Source organism: Sinocyclocheilus rhinocerous, unplaced genomic scaffold (genome assembly GCF_001515625.1).
Source record: "Sinocyclocheilus rhinocerous isolate Xijiao unplaced genomic scaffold, SAMN03320098_v1.1 scaffold1222, whole genome shotgun sequence".
Lineage (NCBI taxonomy): Eukaryota > Metazoa > Chordata > Actinopteri > Cypriniformes > Cyprinidae > Sinocyclocheilus > Sinocyclocheilus rhinocerous.
The window spans coordinates 334328-352598 of record NW_015640234.1 but is presented as its reverse complement, the minus strand read 5'-3'; the positions used below and the strand labels follow the sequence as shown (position 1 = coordinate 352598).

The window sequence follows — 18271 nt, the reverse complement described above, 5'->3', positions numbered from 1 at the left end:
CTGAATACCGTTTATTACTTTAATGGTAATAATTAAACTGTATTTAATTTTTACAATGAAAACTACAGAAATTAAAGTAATCAAATGTAAAATAACACTGGATGTCTTATTTTACATTTGATTACTTTAATTTCTGTAGCATTTCTTAACTGAATAAAAACTTACTTAACCTCAAAAACTTAGTTTCATAGCTCTCTTTATTCTATTGCATTTATTTGTGCTGTTGTTTGCAATTTTTTTATGTGTTATCTTATTACTGACTTTTTACTTGTTTTTTTTTTATGAAAATAAAACTTTGCGTTGAAGAAAAGTAAATTTTTGTTTGTATATGCTGTCAATTATAGTTCTTAGAAAGAAAATCGGAATCGGCAAAAATCGGTATCGGCAGATCACACTAACAAAAAATCGGAAATCGGAATCGGCCAAGAAAATTGCAATCGGTGCATCTCTACTAGATTGTCTTGATATCATAATCAAGAAAAAAAAAAACTCATTAAAAAGATAGAAATCATTTAAAAGAGTAGAACATTGGCATAATGTTTTATTATTTATTGCCACCCAAAACTACAGTAGCAGTTAAAATATTAATTTAATCATTTGAAAAATGTTTGTCCGCTAAATCAAAGTAATGTGGTGTGAAGAACTTACAGAAACATGCAGGGGGAAACAAAAGCTTATATTAATGATAATACTAAATGACTTGTAAGTAATTTGTCAATGTTTAAGATGCATACACTTACTTCTATTGAAGATGTAAGGAAAACAACTGCCGTTTCGCCGAGATGTGAGACAACACTTCTTGGTCTCCTCTAATGCATCAGTATGAGTTCTTTTGAAACCAGTGGAAATGATTGAGTGTGATTTCCACGTATTCCAAAAGCAACAACACACACCCCGACACATGTGAGTCAAAAACGTGAGATTGTACTTGATAAAGATCTTTTTGCTCCCATGTGAGCATTTGTGGTAGTCTGGAGATAAGGTTGTTTGATGTGTAGGGCAGCGTTATCTCTACTGAATGACACAGGGAGCAGAATAAAACACGGCCCTATAAATGGGATCACGTGACTCATGTCAAACTAAATGTGTTTCCTACACCGGAAGAGTGTGTGTGTCCATGGGGCACACTGTTTCTGGCAGCCACAGTTACATGCTGCATGTGTGAACAGATGGGAGGTCACCAGTGTGATAACCTTTGGTCAGAGCGGCTCCTCTCTCGGGAGCTCACAGGGGTGTTGTGTCTGCAAGCCCACTGCTGTTCTGCTGCACACACTCGCTGTGATTCATGATGCTTTATCCAAGACCATGTGTCACCTCACACTCTCCTTCTGTATCTTCATGTTCACCAATCTTCTTCTGAATGTGCTTCAATCATCCTCAATGTTCTCAAACCTCTCCAGTGTTCACTAATCTCCTCAGGTTTGGCTTGTCTTCTCTAAATCTTCTTCTCAAAGTCCTTGAATAACCTTGAATGCTCTTGAATAATATTCATTTCAAATGTCGTCAAGTGTTGACAACCAACTTTTCTTCTGGTCGCTTTCTCTTCCCTTTTGGTCTCTTTATTCTTAAGTCTTGTCTTTTCTCATCTGGTCTGGATTCTTCTCCCTTTGTCTCATGTCCAGTGTTCACAAATGCTCTCAAATGTTGTCTTTTAATCAGCACAGATGTTCTTCATTTATCTTAAATAACCTTCATTGTCCACAAATGCTCTTTGTCTGTTCTCGTCTTGTCTCTTCTTGTCTCATTTCTTCCTTTCACAAATGGTTTTGTCCGTCTTGAATGGTTTCGAATCAGCTCCCAAATGTCTTCAGATGTTCTCAGATATCTTCTCTTCTGGTCTCTTTCTTTTCAAATCTTTTCTTTTCTCATCTGGGCTGGTCTGGTCTGTTCTTGTTTTGTCTCGTCTTATTTAATCTCTTCTCTTCTCAAGTTCACAAGTCTTCTTCTGAATGACCTTGAATCCTCTCCAGTGTTCAGTCCAATAGATCTTCTGATCTCTTCAGTTCAGGTCTTGTGTGTGGTCACTTTTTATCTGATCTCATCTCTTAAGTCCATTTCAAATTTTCTTGAATTATATGCAGTGTTCATAAATCTTCTCAAATGTTTTCAAAACTCTTCTCCTCTGGTCTGTTCCTCTCTTCTTCTTCTTTTCTCTTCAAGTCTCGTCTCGTCTTTTCTCATCTCATCTCATCTGATCTAGTCTGGTCTTTTCTCCAGTGTTCACAAATCTTCTTGAATGTTGCCAAATCTTAATGCATCTCATCTCTTCTCAAGTTCACCAGTTTTCTTATGAATGTCCTTCAGTTATCTATAAAGTTCTCAAACATCTCCGTGTTCACTGATCTCCTCCGATGTTTCACAGATGTCTTGTGGCTTCTCAAGTTCTTCTGAATATCTTTGAATCATTCTGGTGTCTTCACTTGGAATGATTCTGGCCTCTTCTTATCTGGTCTGATCTGATCTCATCTCTTCTCTTAAATTCACAAATCGTGTTATGAATGTCATTCAATCTTCACTGTTCACAAATGTCATCCCATCTCGTCTTATTTCGTCTCATTGCTGTTGCTGTTCAAGTGAAATGTCAAATTCAGGTGTAGTTCAGAGTCCTGGAGTTTGGATTCTTACAAGGGTGTTTATTCTGATGTACGGTTTCTTATAGATTAGTTCAGTTCAGATGAATTCAGCCCTAAGTCTTATGGAAAGCACAGATGTGGTTATCTGATTGTAGTGTACTGCTCATGGTGTGTTTCCTCCTGAGAGAGTTGAACATGCCGAGACTCGCTCAGATGCCCCTCAAACACACTCACATTCCTGCAGATGAGTGATTAGTGATTCAGTGTTCAGCTGATGACTGTGTAAACCTGAGTCATGAATCAACACTCATAAATCTGTCCTGAATGAATGAATGAATGAATGAAGTGAGATGATGAACTGACAGGAATGATAAGCATATAAACAGTGGTGAAGTTGGGGTGTAATCACTGTAATGTGTTAGTTCTCCAACACTAATGAATGTTTAGAGTGTTTTGTGGCATCTGTTAATACTTGTTTTCAGTTCTTAAACACTGGTGTGGTAGACATTGATAAGACTAGGAGCACTTTATTGTACTGTGTGTGTGTGTGTGTGTGTGTGTGTGTGTGTGTGTTGGTAGATCAGCTGCAGTGGGATTTCCTGTCTGCAGGTGGCAGCAGAACTATGCCTTCCAGTTGCTTTTCTCATGTTTTTAAGTAAGAGGTGTGTATGTGTGCTACAGATTATTCTTCCAGCTCTCATTTGTGTATGTGCGTGCTCCATAGAGAGGTTGATCTTTGAGTTGAATGAATTTGTTTGTTAGTAAAGGATCTCGCTGCCTGTTTTTGACATGTTTTATATGTTTGAGGGATGTCATGTAGAAAGACACGCTGTAAAATCAACACATACACACAATGGATATTATGTGTTTGAAAATAAAATTGTGTATAGGTTTTTGCAGATAAGACCAAAATTATGGAGTACTGCCAGTTTTTATAACATTATTAATGAATTTGCCAAATCTTAAATACAAATCAGCAGCTTTTAAAGTGCATTAAGTACAAAATTAGTTGTTACAATTTAGCAGACTTTAAGTGCACCAGTTTAGTAGGCCTATACCAAAAGTACAATTGCAGGGTATTTTTATTAAGTACATGAATATATAAATGTATTTGTAGTACACTTAGCATGAAATAAATCTATTTCAAATCCATTTTAGTATATTTATTTTTAATTTCTGGGGTAAAAAAAAAATAGCAGAAGATTAGATTGCGAGATAAAGTTTACAATAAGAAATAAAGTCAGGTTGTAAGATATAAATTCACATTTTTGGTATAGCATTTTCATTATACAAGTCACAATTGATATCTAAAGTTACATTGTAAGATTATAATATAGTAAGACTGTAAATTGTACAGTAAATCACATTGTAAATGTTCAATTATGAGAAATAAGAAAGAATCGAATTACAAAAATCAACCGACACTGTTAAAAAATGTAATCTTTTGTTAATAAAACAAAGATAATTGTAGTGTGTTTTACAAGAACATAAAATGTCAGTCTTTCTACTTCAATTTCTATTTAAATTTCACATTTAATTCAATGTGTTACTTGCTGTTTCTTTTTAATTATTTGTGAAATTCGCTAGCAAATCCTACACCAAAATTTCTTTTTCAGACTATATGAAAGAAAAAATGGACTTGTTGATCTGCATTGTTTTAATGTTTGAACTTATTCAGGGACAAGCAGCTGTAAGAAATGGATTGTTATAGGTAGGTACATAATATTAGTAAGTAATATCATAATTACTTCTGTTGTCCTATATGGTTAAAGTGTGTTGCTGAATGTATATACTGACAAACTGAAATCTAATTTAATGGCATTTCTATTGAAACTTGCATGCCATGTATTTAAATATATTTGTAACTGCACAGTTATTGAAGTTGCAATGAAGTGCAAATATATTTAAAATATAAATATAAATAAAATATATTAACTTCAGAAGTATCAAATGAATAATAACACACTAGTTTAAATAATAATAATAATAATCCAGTATTGCCATGTGCTTTAGTCTGTTAGTCAGTCAACACATTAAAATAAGTGTACTTCTTTAAAGCATGGCAAAAGATTAGGAACTAGCACTGCTGTGCTCTCACACACACACACACACACACACACACACACTGTCCTTTTGTGGACTCTTAACAGTGTGTTTGGGTTTGTTGTGTGTGTGTGTGTGGAATTCCCTCTCAGCAGATGAATAAACAGGGTGTGTCACAGAGACAGGAGACATGTTTAGAACACACACACACACACACATACACACACACACACACACACACACACACACATCAGCGGTGGATGAGGTACACAAATCAAATACTTGAGTAAAAGCATAGTTACAATAATAAAATATTACCATCTGGTCACCCTATTTTTGACTCAAGAACAGCTGCGATTAGATTCGCAATTCGCAAATCAATTGTTCATTGCGATTTTTAAACCAATCCATCAGGTTCTTTTGAAAATAATGAGCTCATCCATGAATCAGACATTATCACGTCTTGGAACGCGTACAGATACTTGAAAAATGTACAAAACAAGTACTACAAGTAATATGGAAGGAAAATACTCCACTGTAGCACTCAAACGTCATTCATTTTGAAAAGTTGGTGCGTGAAGATGCATCACAACAGGTTTGGCATCAGTGTTGACATTATCTTGAGCCTTTTAACCACTCATAACACGCTGTAGTTAATAAAGGATGTTACGCTGTTCATTTACATTTACAGCCCTTTTGAATAGTAAAGAGTGTTTCTAAACTAAGAAAAACACACACTCTCTCTCTCTCAATCCTGCCTGTAGGAAAAAAATCACAATAGGGTTATCTTTGACATCTTCCAGACAGCAATGAGAAAAAAAATGGAGAGCAAATGGATTCTTCTCCTGAGAAATAGACTCTTCCTATAGTTTCAGGACAGATCGCAATAGTGTCTTAAACTGCACTTAATTTGTTAGAGTTATTACTTGTAGTACTATTTCAATAATTTGAATTAGTTTTTATCTTTATATATAATAAGTTGTAGTAATTTTATGCTTTTTGTATTTTTTGTATTATTTTTAGTTTTTTTTTAAATGTAGCTTTTTTTTATTTCAGTTTTAATAATCTCCTTCAACTTCAATTTATGTGATTTCAGTTAATTGCCAAGCCAACATTTCTAATTGTTCTTTAAGGTTTTTTTTTTTAAGTTTGAGTTTTTCATATAATATTTATATTTTATTTCAGTTTTATTTCAATTAACATAAATGAATTTCAGATACGCTTCATTTTAAGTTGTAATTTTTAATGTGTAATTATCCAAATAAGTACGGAGTAATATTAATTATTAACATGTACTTACTATAGGGTTAGGATTAGGGTTCATTGCATGTAATTATGCATAATTTACTGTCATTACTGTAGTAAGTACATGTATAACAAGGACTCTGTAAAAATAAATAAATAAATAAATAAGTGTTGATTTTTAACAGTTTCAGTTTTAGTTTACAACCCTGCGTAGATTTTCCAAGATAGTAAAGATTTCAAATGTGATCTCAAACACTTCTCAAATCTATTTTCTCCCAGACTGAATGAGCTGAACTGTGCACATTTATTTTATAGCCTTGTACTCTGCTGTGTTGGATTCCTGTGAGGAATTTTTGGAAAACCATTTTAGACGAAGTTGACACTTAAATAAAACATAACTCTGATCTCCATTAAGAGGTCTATGGAAGAGCAGCTTCTGAGGATGAAGTTTTGCTGTGTGTGTGTGTGTGTGTGTTGGGACACTGTGATTAGCGTGCAGGTGGATCCCATGAGGCTGTCTGACGGGGGAGGAATGTGCGAGTGAGTGTATGGTGATTCCCGTCGGCACTGGAGTGTAGGAGGGGCGTCTGTCTTCAGTCAGAGCGTGAGGTGAGGCTTGTGTCCAGTGTGTGAGCGTGTGTTTTGGAGAGAGCGGCGGGCTGCCGGACATGCTGAGATCTGGCTGCTCTCTGGGATCTCAAGAGGAGTGCTGTGATTCCTGTCACTCCGCAGGCTCACAACTGCACGTTCTACAGGACAGATTTGGATGTGGAGAGTTTATCTGACAGAAAGAGTTTGTAGTCATGCAGGGCAAGACGGGGAAAATGCCCAAGAAAGATCTGGTGATCGAGTCTCCGCAGCAGTTTAAATATGTCCCTGTGGTGGAGGAAGAGCAGGACGGTGCGGGTCCTCAGGGGAAGGTTAGTGCGCTCACATAAGCTCCTGTCAGTCTGACCTGAGATGCTTTTTGTTGCTTTTTAAGTGAGGGGACTCTGAGTGGAATAATTTGATAGTTTAATCAATCTATCTGAATCTTTTTTTTTTCAATTAACTGTTTGTTTTATAGTAAAGTAAAGCATTTTTTAACAACTTTATGATAGTTTTACAGTCAATCAGATTGATAGTTAATTATGTTCATGATAGTTTGATAGTTAATCAACTGTCAGTGTATGACGTCAATCATTTTTTTTTTTTTTTAAATCAACTCTGTGGTAAATTCATAGTCCGTTAACTTTTTTAAACAACATTTGACTTTTTTAAGTCAGTCATTTGAGTTAGCCAGTACTTTAACCTTCTGGGCCTCTTCTGTCATTTTTGACCGAAAAATGTTATATTTTGAAATTGTAAAAATCGTAGCTTCATCGGAATGAGATGGCACTTGGTGACTTTTGTTACATTAGCTATGTGAACACACACAAAAAAAATCATGGACATGATTCGGATATGTTAAATGGTCAAAAAAAAAAAAAGTCACACTTGGCTCCTTCCCGGTCAAAAATGACTGACATAGGAAATGAATGGGAAATACAAAAAAACTACAACTCAGAGAATCTGTTGGTGGTACAAACTACAAATCAGCCACTGTGCAGACCACGCACACAAACAAACACACACACACACACACAGACACACACACAATGTTTGATTGTAATCATAATGCAAAACCTGATATTTATCTAACCAAAAATATCTAAACCTTGACAAAAAGTAGTCTTTTAGAATGTCTAAATATATATCTAAAAGCAAAACCTAATAAAATGAAGAAATTATGTCTAAAAAAGCAATGGGAATCCATTTATTGAAAAATAATAATTAAATAATGAAATAAAAAATATGAATTCTTGTGGGAAAAAAATTATTATTAATTAGCTAATAATAATAGCTCATTAAAATTGTATAAATATTGCATAACATCTTAAAATCCCTTCAAAATTCTAAATAATAATCAAAAAAGGCTTCGGTCACTTTTGACCGCGAAGGAGCCAAGTGTGACTCCCAAACGAAGAGGACCAGAGGGTTAAGTGTTTTGGGGTTGAAATGTCTTTCCAGAAAGTATTGTGGAGGTGTCATGGTACAGTGATGGTGTCAGAAGATCATACCATGACATATTCAATTGATATGTTACTGTATGAAACCTTATGGGTTTGGGTTCAGTACGATGTAATTTATTAAAATAAGTTTTAAATAATAAACAAATTAAGACTTTAAACACGACTTTTAGGCCCCACTTTATATTAGGTGTCTTTAACTACTATGTAATAAATAATTTATAATTGTTAGGTACAATGTACTGATGGTATTCATGTTGAATTGCAAAACACTTGCTTCTATTGAGGTGGGATACGGTTTAAGTTAGGGACAGGTTTGGTTGTCTGGTTAGGTTTGGTTTAGGTTAGGGTTAAGGGTGAGTTAGGGGTTAAGGGTAGATTTGACAGTGTACAATACAATTTTTCAGCAAGAATTCATTAAATTGGACAAAAGTGACGGTAAAGACGTGTATAATGTTACAAAAGATTCCTTTGAACTTTCTTTTCTTAAAAAAAAATATTCATTGATTAAAAAAATTATCCACAGAAAAATTAAGCAACTGTTTCCAACATTGATAATAATCAGAAATGTTTATTGAGCATCAAATCAGCATATTAGAATGATTTCTGAAGGATCATGTGACACTGAAGACTGGAGTAATGATGCTGAAAATTCAGCTTTGATCACAGTAATCATTTTTAACATAGAAAACATTTTAAATTGTAATAATATATCACAATATTACTGTTTTTACAGCATTTTGACTAAATAAATGCAGCCTTGGTGAGGAGACTTTTTGAAAACATTAAAAAAAAAAATCATACTGACCCCAAACTTTTAAACAGTATTGTACTCGGAAGGAATCATTATGGTTTTTAAGGGTTAAAAAGGTATCAAATGTCTCTTCCAGCATTATCGTCACACACACACACACACACACCTCTGTCACTGCCCACATACTGTATCTTTCTCCTGTGTTTCTATTGCTACACACACAATGGAGTTGAGCTCAGCTTTCAGGCTGTTTGCTTTAAAGTGGAAAGTGCACTGCTCCTCAGAAGAGAGAGATTAATGTGCTGAGATGATTCATGTGGAGATCACACAAGCTTCCATCAGCTCACACGTGTATGTCTTTCCTGCTGTCACTTTAGTTCAATACATTCTGCTGTTCTACTGACTTATGAACTTTATTTTGGAAGCAGAGTGTGCTGTAGTGAGCGTGCCTTTGTGGGCCGGTTGTGTCCAGTTGGAGTGTGTCTGGATGTTTCAGAGTACAGCAGTGTAAAGAAATAAACACACATTCACACAGCTGTTCTGGAGTGCTGATATCAGACTGCACTGTCTGTGATTTCTGATCAGTTTGCAGTTAGAAATTTCTAGTGCAAAACCGTAAAGGTTTACTTATGAGGACATTACTTAGATTCTGTTGTTTCTATATACAGCTATTTATAAATACTATAGCCTAACCTTAACAAAAAACAAGTTTACAATTTAAAAATAACAATTGTACTAATGAGAATATCTGTGAAAGGAGGTTTTGTCTGAATTAATTCACTTCTTGGTACAAATTTGGGTAAGTACACACATACAAACACTTAGCCACAGTAACTGATGCATTACTGTGATGCCATTTTGAACACAACACAACTGTACAAACTTTGTCCTATTCATGTTCCCAGGAATAAATAAAGGTGTGTGTGTTTCCCATTTGTGTTTGTACACATGCTGTGACATACGATACTCCATCTAAACGCATTTTTTAAAACATTTAGCTTTTTTACTTTACTTTTCTTTTTGTAATTATTGTTAATTTTTGCAAATTTTAAGTTTACATTAATTAGGAAATTACATGAAATAATTGTACCTCTAAAAAATGCACTCACATCAAGGCCATTTAAAATAAATTATTTGTTGTCATGTACTGCAACCTGTTCTGGAGGGAAAACACTACTGAATAGTTAAACGAAGTTAGTAGCATCCCTGGTTAGGTCATTACTCTCTGAAATTGCTCTAGTTTCTGTGCAGTTAGTTTCATCTGCGATAATAAAATCACCTGTCAGTCATATGACTGTAACTCTGGTGTGTCATATATGTGTTAAAGATTAAACTGCTGAATGTTTCAAATACGAATATTAACACTCACACGCATACAAACACATCCACTTTATTTCGTTTGACTGGACAGCTGTTTCTCTGCTCTATTATTAGTAAATGAGGCTCATTGGAAAAACATGCGTCTACCTACATTTTTGCAAACCGTACCTATGCATACAATTCACCACAGTTTCCAGCTGGAATGAACACTAGTTGACAGTAAAACACCAACAACCTTTATTCCTTTTCACACAAACTATGATTACAGGGCTTACATTATTGATTAATAAAGACCTATTTTTGTGTGGTATCTTGTACAATACTATGCTAATACCTCTTAAAGGGGTCATATGATGCTGCTAAAAAGAACATTATTTTGTGTATTTAGTGTAAAGAAATGTGTTTATGCGGTTTAAGGTTAAAAAAACACAGTATTTTCCACATATTGTACATTATTGTTTCTCCTCTATGCCCCGCCTGTCTGAAACGCGTCAATTTTTACAAAGCTCATCGGTCTGAAAAGCGAGGTGTGCTGTGATTGGCCAGCTATCCAGTGCGTTGTGATTGGCCGAATACCTCAAGCGTGTGACGGAAATGTTACGCCCCTTACCATACTGTGATGCCGTGTCGCCCGGCGAGTCGAGACAAAAACAATAAAACCCATTATAAACGAGTCATTCGATGCATCCAGTGGGGGGGGCGTGTTTAAACGAGTTGTTTTAGGAGGGTGTGGACGAGTCTTAACTTTTATAAAGAATATCTCTTTGGGTTTGAGACTTTAGTCTTTTGCAACTTTAGGGATCTTATCTATTCACGAACAGCTTGTAACACTCCAAAGAGAAAGGAAAATGTGAAATCGCATCATATGACCCCTTTAAGACCAAAGTGTATGATTTGTAAAGTAATTTTGACATTTGCATCACATAAACTTGCAAGTTACAGTAAACTAGCTCGGTAGCTCACCTGGTACAGCAATGCACTTGTGAAGTCGGATACGAGTCTCATGAAACATGAGTCACGATAAAAGAGTTCAAAGACTTGTAGAAACAAGTGAAAATGACATGGTTGCTTCTGCAAATGCATTATTGTTTCACGCTTGCTTGTGTTCTAACACTATCGGTTAGGTTTAGGTTTTTGAGTAGGTGATGTATATGTTATTTTCAAATGCAATAGAGTGTTAACAATTTAATGTCGCTCACCGGATATTTAATTGCCGTTAATCTGTTTCAGATAAAACTGAACACACGTTTAGCATCACATATATCAATGGAAAGAGTTGTAATGCAATGTAATATCATTTTGAAGGAATGTCGCCACATGCACATATTTCCACTGAGCCTGGCTCAGCCTGACTTTGAGAGTCGGGGTTTGTATGCTCATGACACACACACTGCCGGGATTGAACTGGTTGATAATTATTTTATGTGGTGCCTGGAGGCTTTAATGTGTTGTACAGTCAGTAAAGCTGGTGTTCATGGTGTTTGTGTAAGATTCTGGTCTTTGATTGGTCTATCCAGTTATGATATCATCATCAAAACAACTCCGTCTCCATGGAGATCTGCATCTGAGGTCATGTTGCTAGTATCACTCCCAGATGTGTGAGTGGACTGTGTTATCTCACTTAGTCTTACACACACACACACACACACACTCCCAGATTCCTTCTATATAATATCAGTGGAAACATATTACCAAGATCCTCATCCAAAATTCTCATATATTTTACATAAAGAGATTCAAAGGAAAACGTCAGAGGGAAAGTTGTTATCGCCGCACAATAGAGTACAACATTGACTATTTCAGCTTTAGTTCCATCACTTTTTTATTCCTTTTTTAATCCTTAAAACTCCTTTTAATTTCCTGAACTCTTATTGGGGCTGGGGGAGTTTGTTGGTCTTTTCAGACAGTGTTGCCATTAAATAATATTGAGTCTAGAGTACAACATTGACTATTTCAGCTTTAGTTCCATCACTTTTTTTAGTTCATTTTTTTATCCTTAAAACTCCTTTTAATTTCCTGAACTCTTATTGGGGCTGGGGGAGTTTGTTGGACTTTTCAGACAGTGTTGCCATTAAATAATATTGAGTCTGTTAAGTAACAGGTACAATGACGTATCTGAAGTGTCTTGCTCATTGAGGTTTTCAGGGAGTAATATTTCACTATGGGACTTTACAGAACACCCCTGGCCTCATATGCAAATTCATTTTTTTAAATCACTATTTCTCCTCTAATTAGTAAATATGAGCATCACCCTATAACATGCTGGAATGTTAGTAGCGTTATATCTGTAAGATGTGCTGAATTTGTGTGTGTATTAGGTGAAGCCGCGTGTGGTGGAGCCTCTGGACTATGAGAGTGTGCTGGTGCAGAGGAAAACTCAGATCCTCAGCGATGGACTCAGAGACATGCTGCAATTTCCTCTCGAGGATTTCCAGGTCAGAATATCTGTGACTTTCCAGTGAGTTTTTTATTGCAGTATCTAGGGATGCACCGAAATGAAAATTCTGGGCCGAAACCGAAAATTCTGGATGCACTTGGCCGAAAACCGAAACCGAAAATGCTTTGTAATAATTATTTATTATTTTATTAAATAATATAAAGTAATTTTGTAAGACTTTTGAATTAATCAACCGTCAAATACATGAACAGAAATTGTGTTAAAAAGGTGTTAATTTCAGTTCATCTTTAATTCAAAATTTTGTCTCACGTAACAAACGGTAAAGAATGTTTCGCGTTGAAGAGCCACTAACAAAGTAACTTATTCACATAATGTTCTCTTTCTTAAAATGTAAATGAGTGTAGATGTCAACTTTTTCATATATGTCTGCAGGATTGAAGTCTGTCAGGTAAAACATGAGCTTCTTGATGCAATTCAGTCAAACTGATATTTCATTCCAACTGTTACTCCTAGTCGGAGGCTTTCATAAATATTTAGTTTATACGAAACGTAACGTTGAGTTTAATGGTGCAACACAGACATATTTAGTAGAGCGTAAGTTGTAAATTACTGCCCCTTTATGTCAAAACTAGTCTAAGTTGTAACTTACTCACAGCCGGTGAAACCGGTCCCACGTCCACAGTGTTTACACTCTTCAGAACAACAACCTACTAATGGTTTACTTAGCATTGTCTCTCTACATTCAACTGGGACAGGAAGTAACATTGAAATATGACACATTTCAGCTTTAATCTATGAACAATGAGACTTTGTGACCTGAGCCACAGATCTCATGACACCAGGCTCTGTCCATCCTGATCTATGAGCGGCCGACACACTGACATATCCTCAGAGATCCTGACCGGCAGAGCAGATGTCCCCAGCCTCCTCTCTCTCATTGTCTCGTGTCGTTTCTCTGGGTCACCACCGGCTGTGATCACACTGTTCAGCTGGAGTCATGGCTCTCAGAAGAAAGGTTCAGTGTAGTAAAGCTGTCTGACCGTCACAGCTGCACACAGAGTCCATTTAATAGTGGAGATGTTGTCCACTGAAATCCTCTAGAACGCTCACTGTTTCTGATGTCCATAGCTGTGCTTCATCAAAACAGCATCACCTACCCAACTGCACAGAGATCTAGGCTGCATCCCAACTTATGTACTAAGCTGGGATTCATTCATAACATTCAAAAACTGTAGGTGAAAGGTACCCGGATGATCTACTAATTACGGGATTGCGCATTCAATGGACACTTTACAATCCCATGAAGCCACACGGAAGGATTTATGAATGTCCGTCAAACGATGCAACTGATGCTGTAGGTCACATGACAATGACAACATGACTGGTGTAGTAGGCCCGAATTTCCTTCATACTACCCATAGTCATACTATAAAGAACATACTTTTGTACCGGTCACTAAGTTTCATACCAAATGTAGTATCTACTAAATAAAAAGTAAAATATAAGGCTGAGGGGCCGTTCACACAGAACCCGTCTTTGAGTCTAAAGCCCCATTCACACCAAGAACGATAACTATAAAGATAACTATATTAGCGTCCACACCAGGGAACGATATTGTTTGTTTATTCCAAGCACATGCTCGTCTGCCGCTTTAAATTCTCGAGCTCTCGATAGCAGGATTGATTCTGATTGGCTCTCAATGTTTTTATTGTTCAACAGCTGGAAATGATCATTCTGAAAGTGATTCCAACGATATCGTTTCTCTGTGCCTTTATTGTTATAGTTGTGGTGTGGACTCTGCTATTCTTTAATATTGAGAACAATTTTTAGAACTATATCTTTATCGTTATCTTTATAGTTATCGTCCTTGGTGTGAACGGGCCTTAAGAACGCAAGACGCAGTGCTCAGGAATGGCGCAGAATGGCTCTACTGTAAACAAAAGCTCACAACGCTTGCCCCGCCTCCGGGGTCTACTGATTGGTCCACTGTTTTGGAACTGACATTGATGTGAGTTCAACAGTTGAAATTATTTTAGCTTGACACGGCGTCTTAAAAACGCGGCGCTCATGTACGAGAGAGACGCTGCAAAAGACGCGATAGGAAAGCGCACGCAATGGTCTAGCGTGTGTTTTCCACAGAAAAACAATGGAAAAGTAGTGTATTGGAATGGAAAAACGCGTTGTGTGTGAACGGCCCCTTAAGCTGCCAAAAGGATACAGAAGTGGCCCAGGCAGGCGCTCTCAGGATGAGACCGCAAAACGTTCCTCAGGGTTTTTGACAGCGTGATGGTTAATTAACCAGGCTGCAAAAGTGCACAGACTCATTTCCCGGTTAAGATAACCCAGGATCTGAGATCACAGTACTGCTCTATCACTAAAAAGCACATCAACTGTTCCAGTGGGATGGCCAATGCATTCGTTTGCAGTGTATAAAGCTTCTTTAGATGAAAAGCTTTTGTCAAATGCAAGAATAAATGTCACTCCCGCACTAGAGTTTCCTGCTTATTACTGCCACTAGCAGGCTAACACATGCCACAATGCTAATACTGGATGAGCCTACTGAAAAGACCAGCTAGCAAGCACTAACCTGTGTAAACTAGTCTTGCAGATTCAGACCTTTAATCAGTATGTCTGGTCCACTTTGCAGCTTAATCCTGCCAATCAATGCCCATTAAAGGGGGGTTGCACTTGATTTTTTGTTTCATTGTCTTCCATTCAATCGCATATGAATGCTGGAGACAGGAAACGCAAGCTCATATGAATTTCACGAATGTTGAAGTTTGGTGAACTGACCTGCAAATTTGTAATCATGTGAAGACGTGATCAAAAGGATATCTTTGTGACCTCTTAGCTGAATAAAAAAAAAAATAGAATACTATATATAATTCTATTGGCCAGCTTGGTTATTTATTCAGATTTTTTTTCATTTGACATTTCCGATTTTGGCATTATGATATTCTTCTCAAATGCTGTACAGCCAATCTGTGTACCTTCACAAGGCTGCTTGTGCAAAATCTGTAAACGCGAACAGTAATAAATCCAATATGAATCTGCACTAAATTGTTTGCGATTGTAAATGTTCTCATTTATGATTTATTATTGATTGATTTTAAATCGAGGTCATTCTATAGTGGATGATTATTTTGGTGGGGCACTGCTCCACCTGCTTGTTCCTCTACAGACCAACATGTTTACCATTTTAAAGTTCCTGACGTGCTGCTAACCTGCTAATCTCGTGACATCAGACGTGTCTTTTCCCTTGTATCCCTTTGTGAGCTTGCCTTGAACCTGTGACCTTTAAGGTTACCAACCCAGGTCTTTAACCACTGCCTGAATCTTCATTAGCTCGTAAAGTTTTACTAACACACTGCTGTCCTGTAGTGGTGTGCTCATGGTATTTGGGAGTGTGTGCGTGGCTCCTGGAAGACTACGGCAGTGTTCCTCCTCTTCTCACCCCCTGCGATTAGCATCTCTCCAGGAGGAAGTGAGGGCTTCAGGAAGGGAAGTTTAGGAACAGGAGGGCTCTATTGTGTGTTTTTTCTTTGGAATGCTATTAACGCTATTTTTCCGCTGGTTCTGAGACCCGCTGACCCTGGTGACACAGAGAAACACTTTCCTTCTAAATTTAAAACATCAAGAGCATTTGAGGTAAACAGACAGTCATTTATACATTTCATCTCAGATCTCAGGGGACTTAGTTTAGGGTACATACACTGAACAACATTATAAACGCAACTGAGAAGTGCTCACTAACACAGATTTAGACAGATTTGTGAACAATATTTGAGAGAAATAGGCCTTTTGTGTACATAGAAAAAGTCTTAGATCTTTGAGTTCAGCTTATGAAAAATGGGGGCAAAAACAAAAGTGTTGCGTTTATAATTTTGTTCAGTGTATTTCATTTGGCATGAATAAAAAAAAAGGATAATGAAAAATGAGTGATGACAAAACATTGTGAATTTGTCTGTAATCACCAAAAATTCATTAGGTTATGAAAATTTGATTATTACCAGTGTTATATTAGTATCATTGATGTAGAATTATAGTTTGATATTTTAAATTTAATTTAATTTTTATATATTTATTTTGTTTTCATTTTAGTTTTTAGCAAAGTTTTAGTCATTTTGTTGTGTTTTAGACATTTTTATTAGTTTATTTTTTAAAGTTCCCATATAGTCTTTATTAAGTTTTAGTTATTAATCTAAACTGAATGAAAATGAGAAATGTTGCCTGTTTTAGTTTTTTTTAAATAGTTTAATTCACTTGGTGTTTATTTTATTTCAAGTAATGAAAATGTTTTTAATGGTTTTAATTTGAGTTAAATGATAATAACCCTGATTATTAGGCTTGGGACCGTATGACATATTGAACACTTTCATTTATGTCAAATAAAATACTTTAAAAATGCTGATGATGTAGTTTATCATTTTATGTATCATTAATACGTATTTTCTAGTATATTTTAAATAATAATATTTTATTAATTGGCAGGTTAATTTTCTTGAATTGTTATTGTGTTCTGATATTATTTGCAGTATCGTGTTTTATTTGTGAGAGTGTGAGAATGAGTTCTGACTGGTTAAACAAGTTCATGCAGCGCTCTGATTCGCTGTATATGCTGGATGTTCATGTGGCGGTTTAAACCAAAGAGGTAAAGAGGTAATACCTGAAGGAAGCTTTCTGTTTGCATTCTCATTCATCTGAATACATTTGCTTGAATTATTTTGTCAGAGTGCACAGACTTTTTTGAATGGCCGTCAGTGGAGAAAGATGCTTTTTGCAGTTAATTGGCCTAGTTACAACATCTGCAAGCAGGAGCTAATGGAGTCATGCTAACCAGCCTTGACCACTTTTATGCTCTTATTGGCTGAATGGATGGAGACTGTCTGTCCATAAAAACTGAAGCTGGCAGTTTGAGTCCTGCTGATCTGGCGGACGTGAGTCAGGCTGGGGAGTTTTGCTATGAAAATCTCATCCTGCCCGCTTTGTTTGTTCAGTTGTAGTGTTTCTCTCATGAGAAAACTCCCATCAGAGGGATGTCTAATAGAGTTATACTGAACAAAAAGTCACTGGTTTCAAAGTCATACTGAAACAGTGTATTTGTTTGCATGAGCAACAGAAGTTGAATACTAGTTTCAGTGTCAGTCATGTGAGGCGTGATTCTTGTCGATGTGTTTGATATAGGTCTTGTTTGAGTATTTTGGTTTAAATTGATTAAAGTGATAGATCACCCAAAAATGAAAATTCAAGCTCATGTCGTTCCAAACCTTTAGGATTTTCCTTTTTCTGTGCAACCTAAAAGAAGACCATTTGAAAAAAATGTGTTTTTTGTTCTATGCAATGAAAGTCAGTGGGCCCTGTGTTAAATATATAATACAATATAATATAATTAGCAAATGTTTAGTAAAAACAAATGTTGTTGGGATTGGCAGGTTTGGCAAAAAAATTGTTTTGAGTGTTCAACAGAAGTATTCATGAGCTCAAATGTGTGCCATATTATTGATGAAGATATGACAAGAAAAAATAACACTGTTAGATTATTATTAATAAATCATCAATGTTTTGAAAAAGAAACATCTAAAAGGAATATGATTGTTTCACATAATCTTGTCAATTCTGAGTGCTTGAGTTCTCATGGCCGTCCCTAATTTGTTGGAGGTTGTTGGATCAGTATGGTTTTGTATAGTTGTGATTATAGATTGTATAGATTTGATTATAACAGTGTTTTTCTGTCCATCTTTCTTCTGCAGGTGTGTATGCTGCCACGACAGATCCGGACGCTCTACCCCTCCATACCTTCACACGCGCTGAGAGAGGCACAGAGTCTGTTTGTGCAAGAGGTAAAACACACACACACACACACACACACACAAAAACCTACACACACACA

General features: G+C 36.2%; 1 protein-coding gene across 1 annotated transcript in view; it reads left to right on the top strand.

The window, feature by feature from the left end:
* LOC107752599 (dedicator of cytokinesis protein 9) overlaps nucleotides 1–18271 on the top strand; it is a 97963-nt gene that overhangs the window by 19344 nt on the left and 60348 nt on the right. The window contains exons 2-3 of the mRNA XM_016568611.1: nucleotides 12302–12418; nucleotides 18132–18221. Of these exons, the coding sequence (XP_016424097.1) occupies nucleotides 12302–12418; nucleotides 18132–18221 (207 nt within the window). The remainder of the gene's footprint in view (nucleotides 1–12301; nucleotides 12419–18131; nucleotides 18222–18271) is intronic.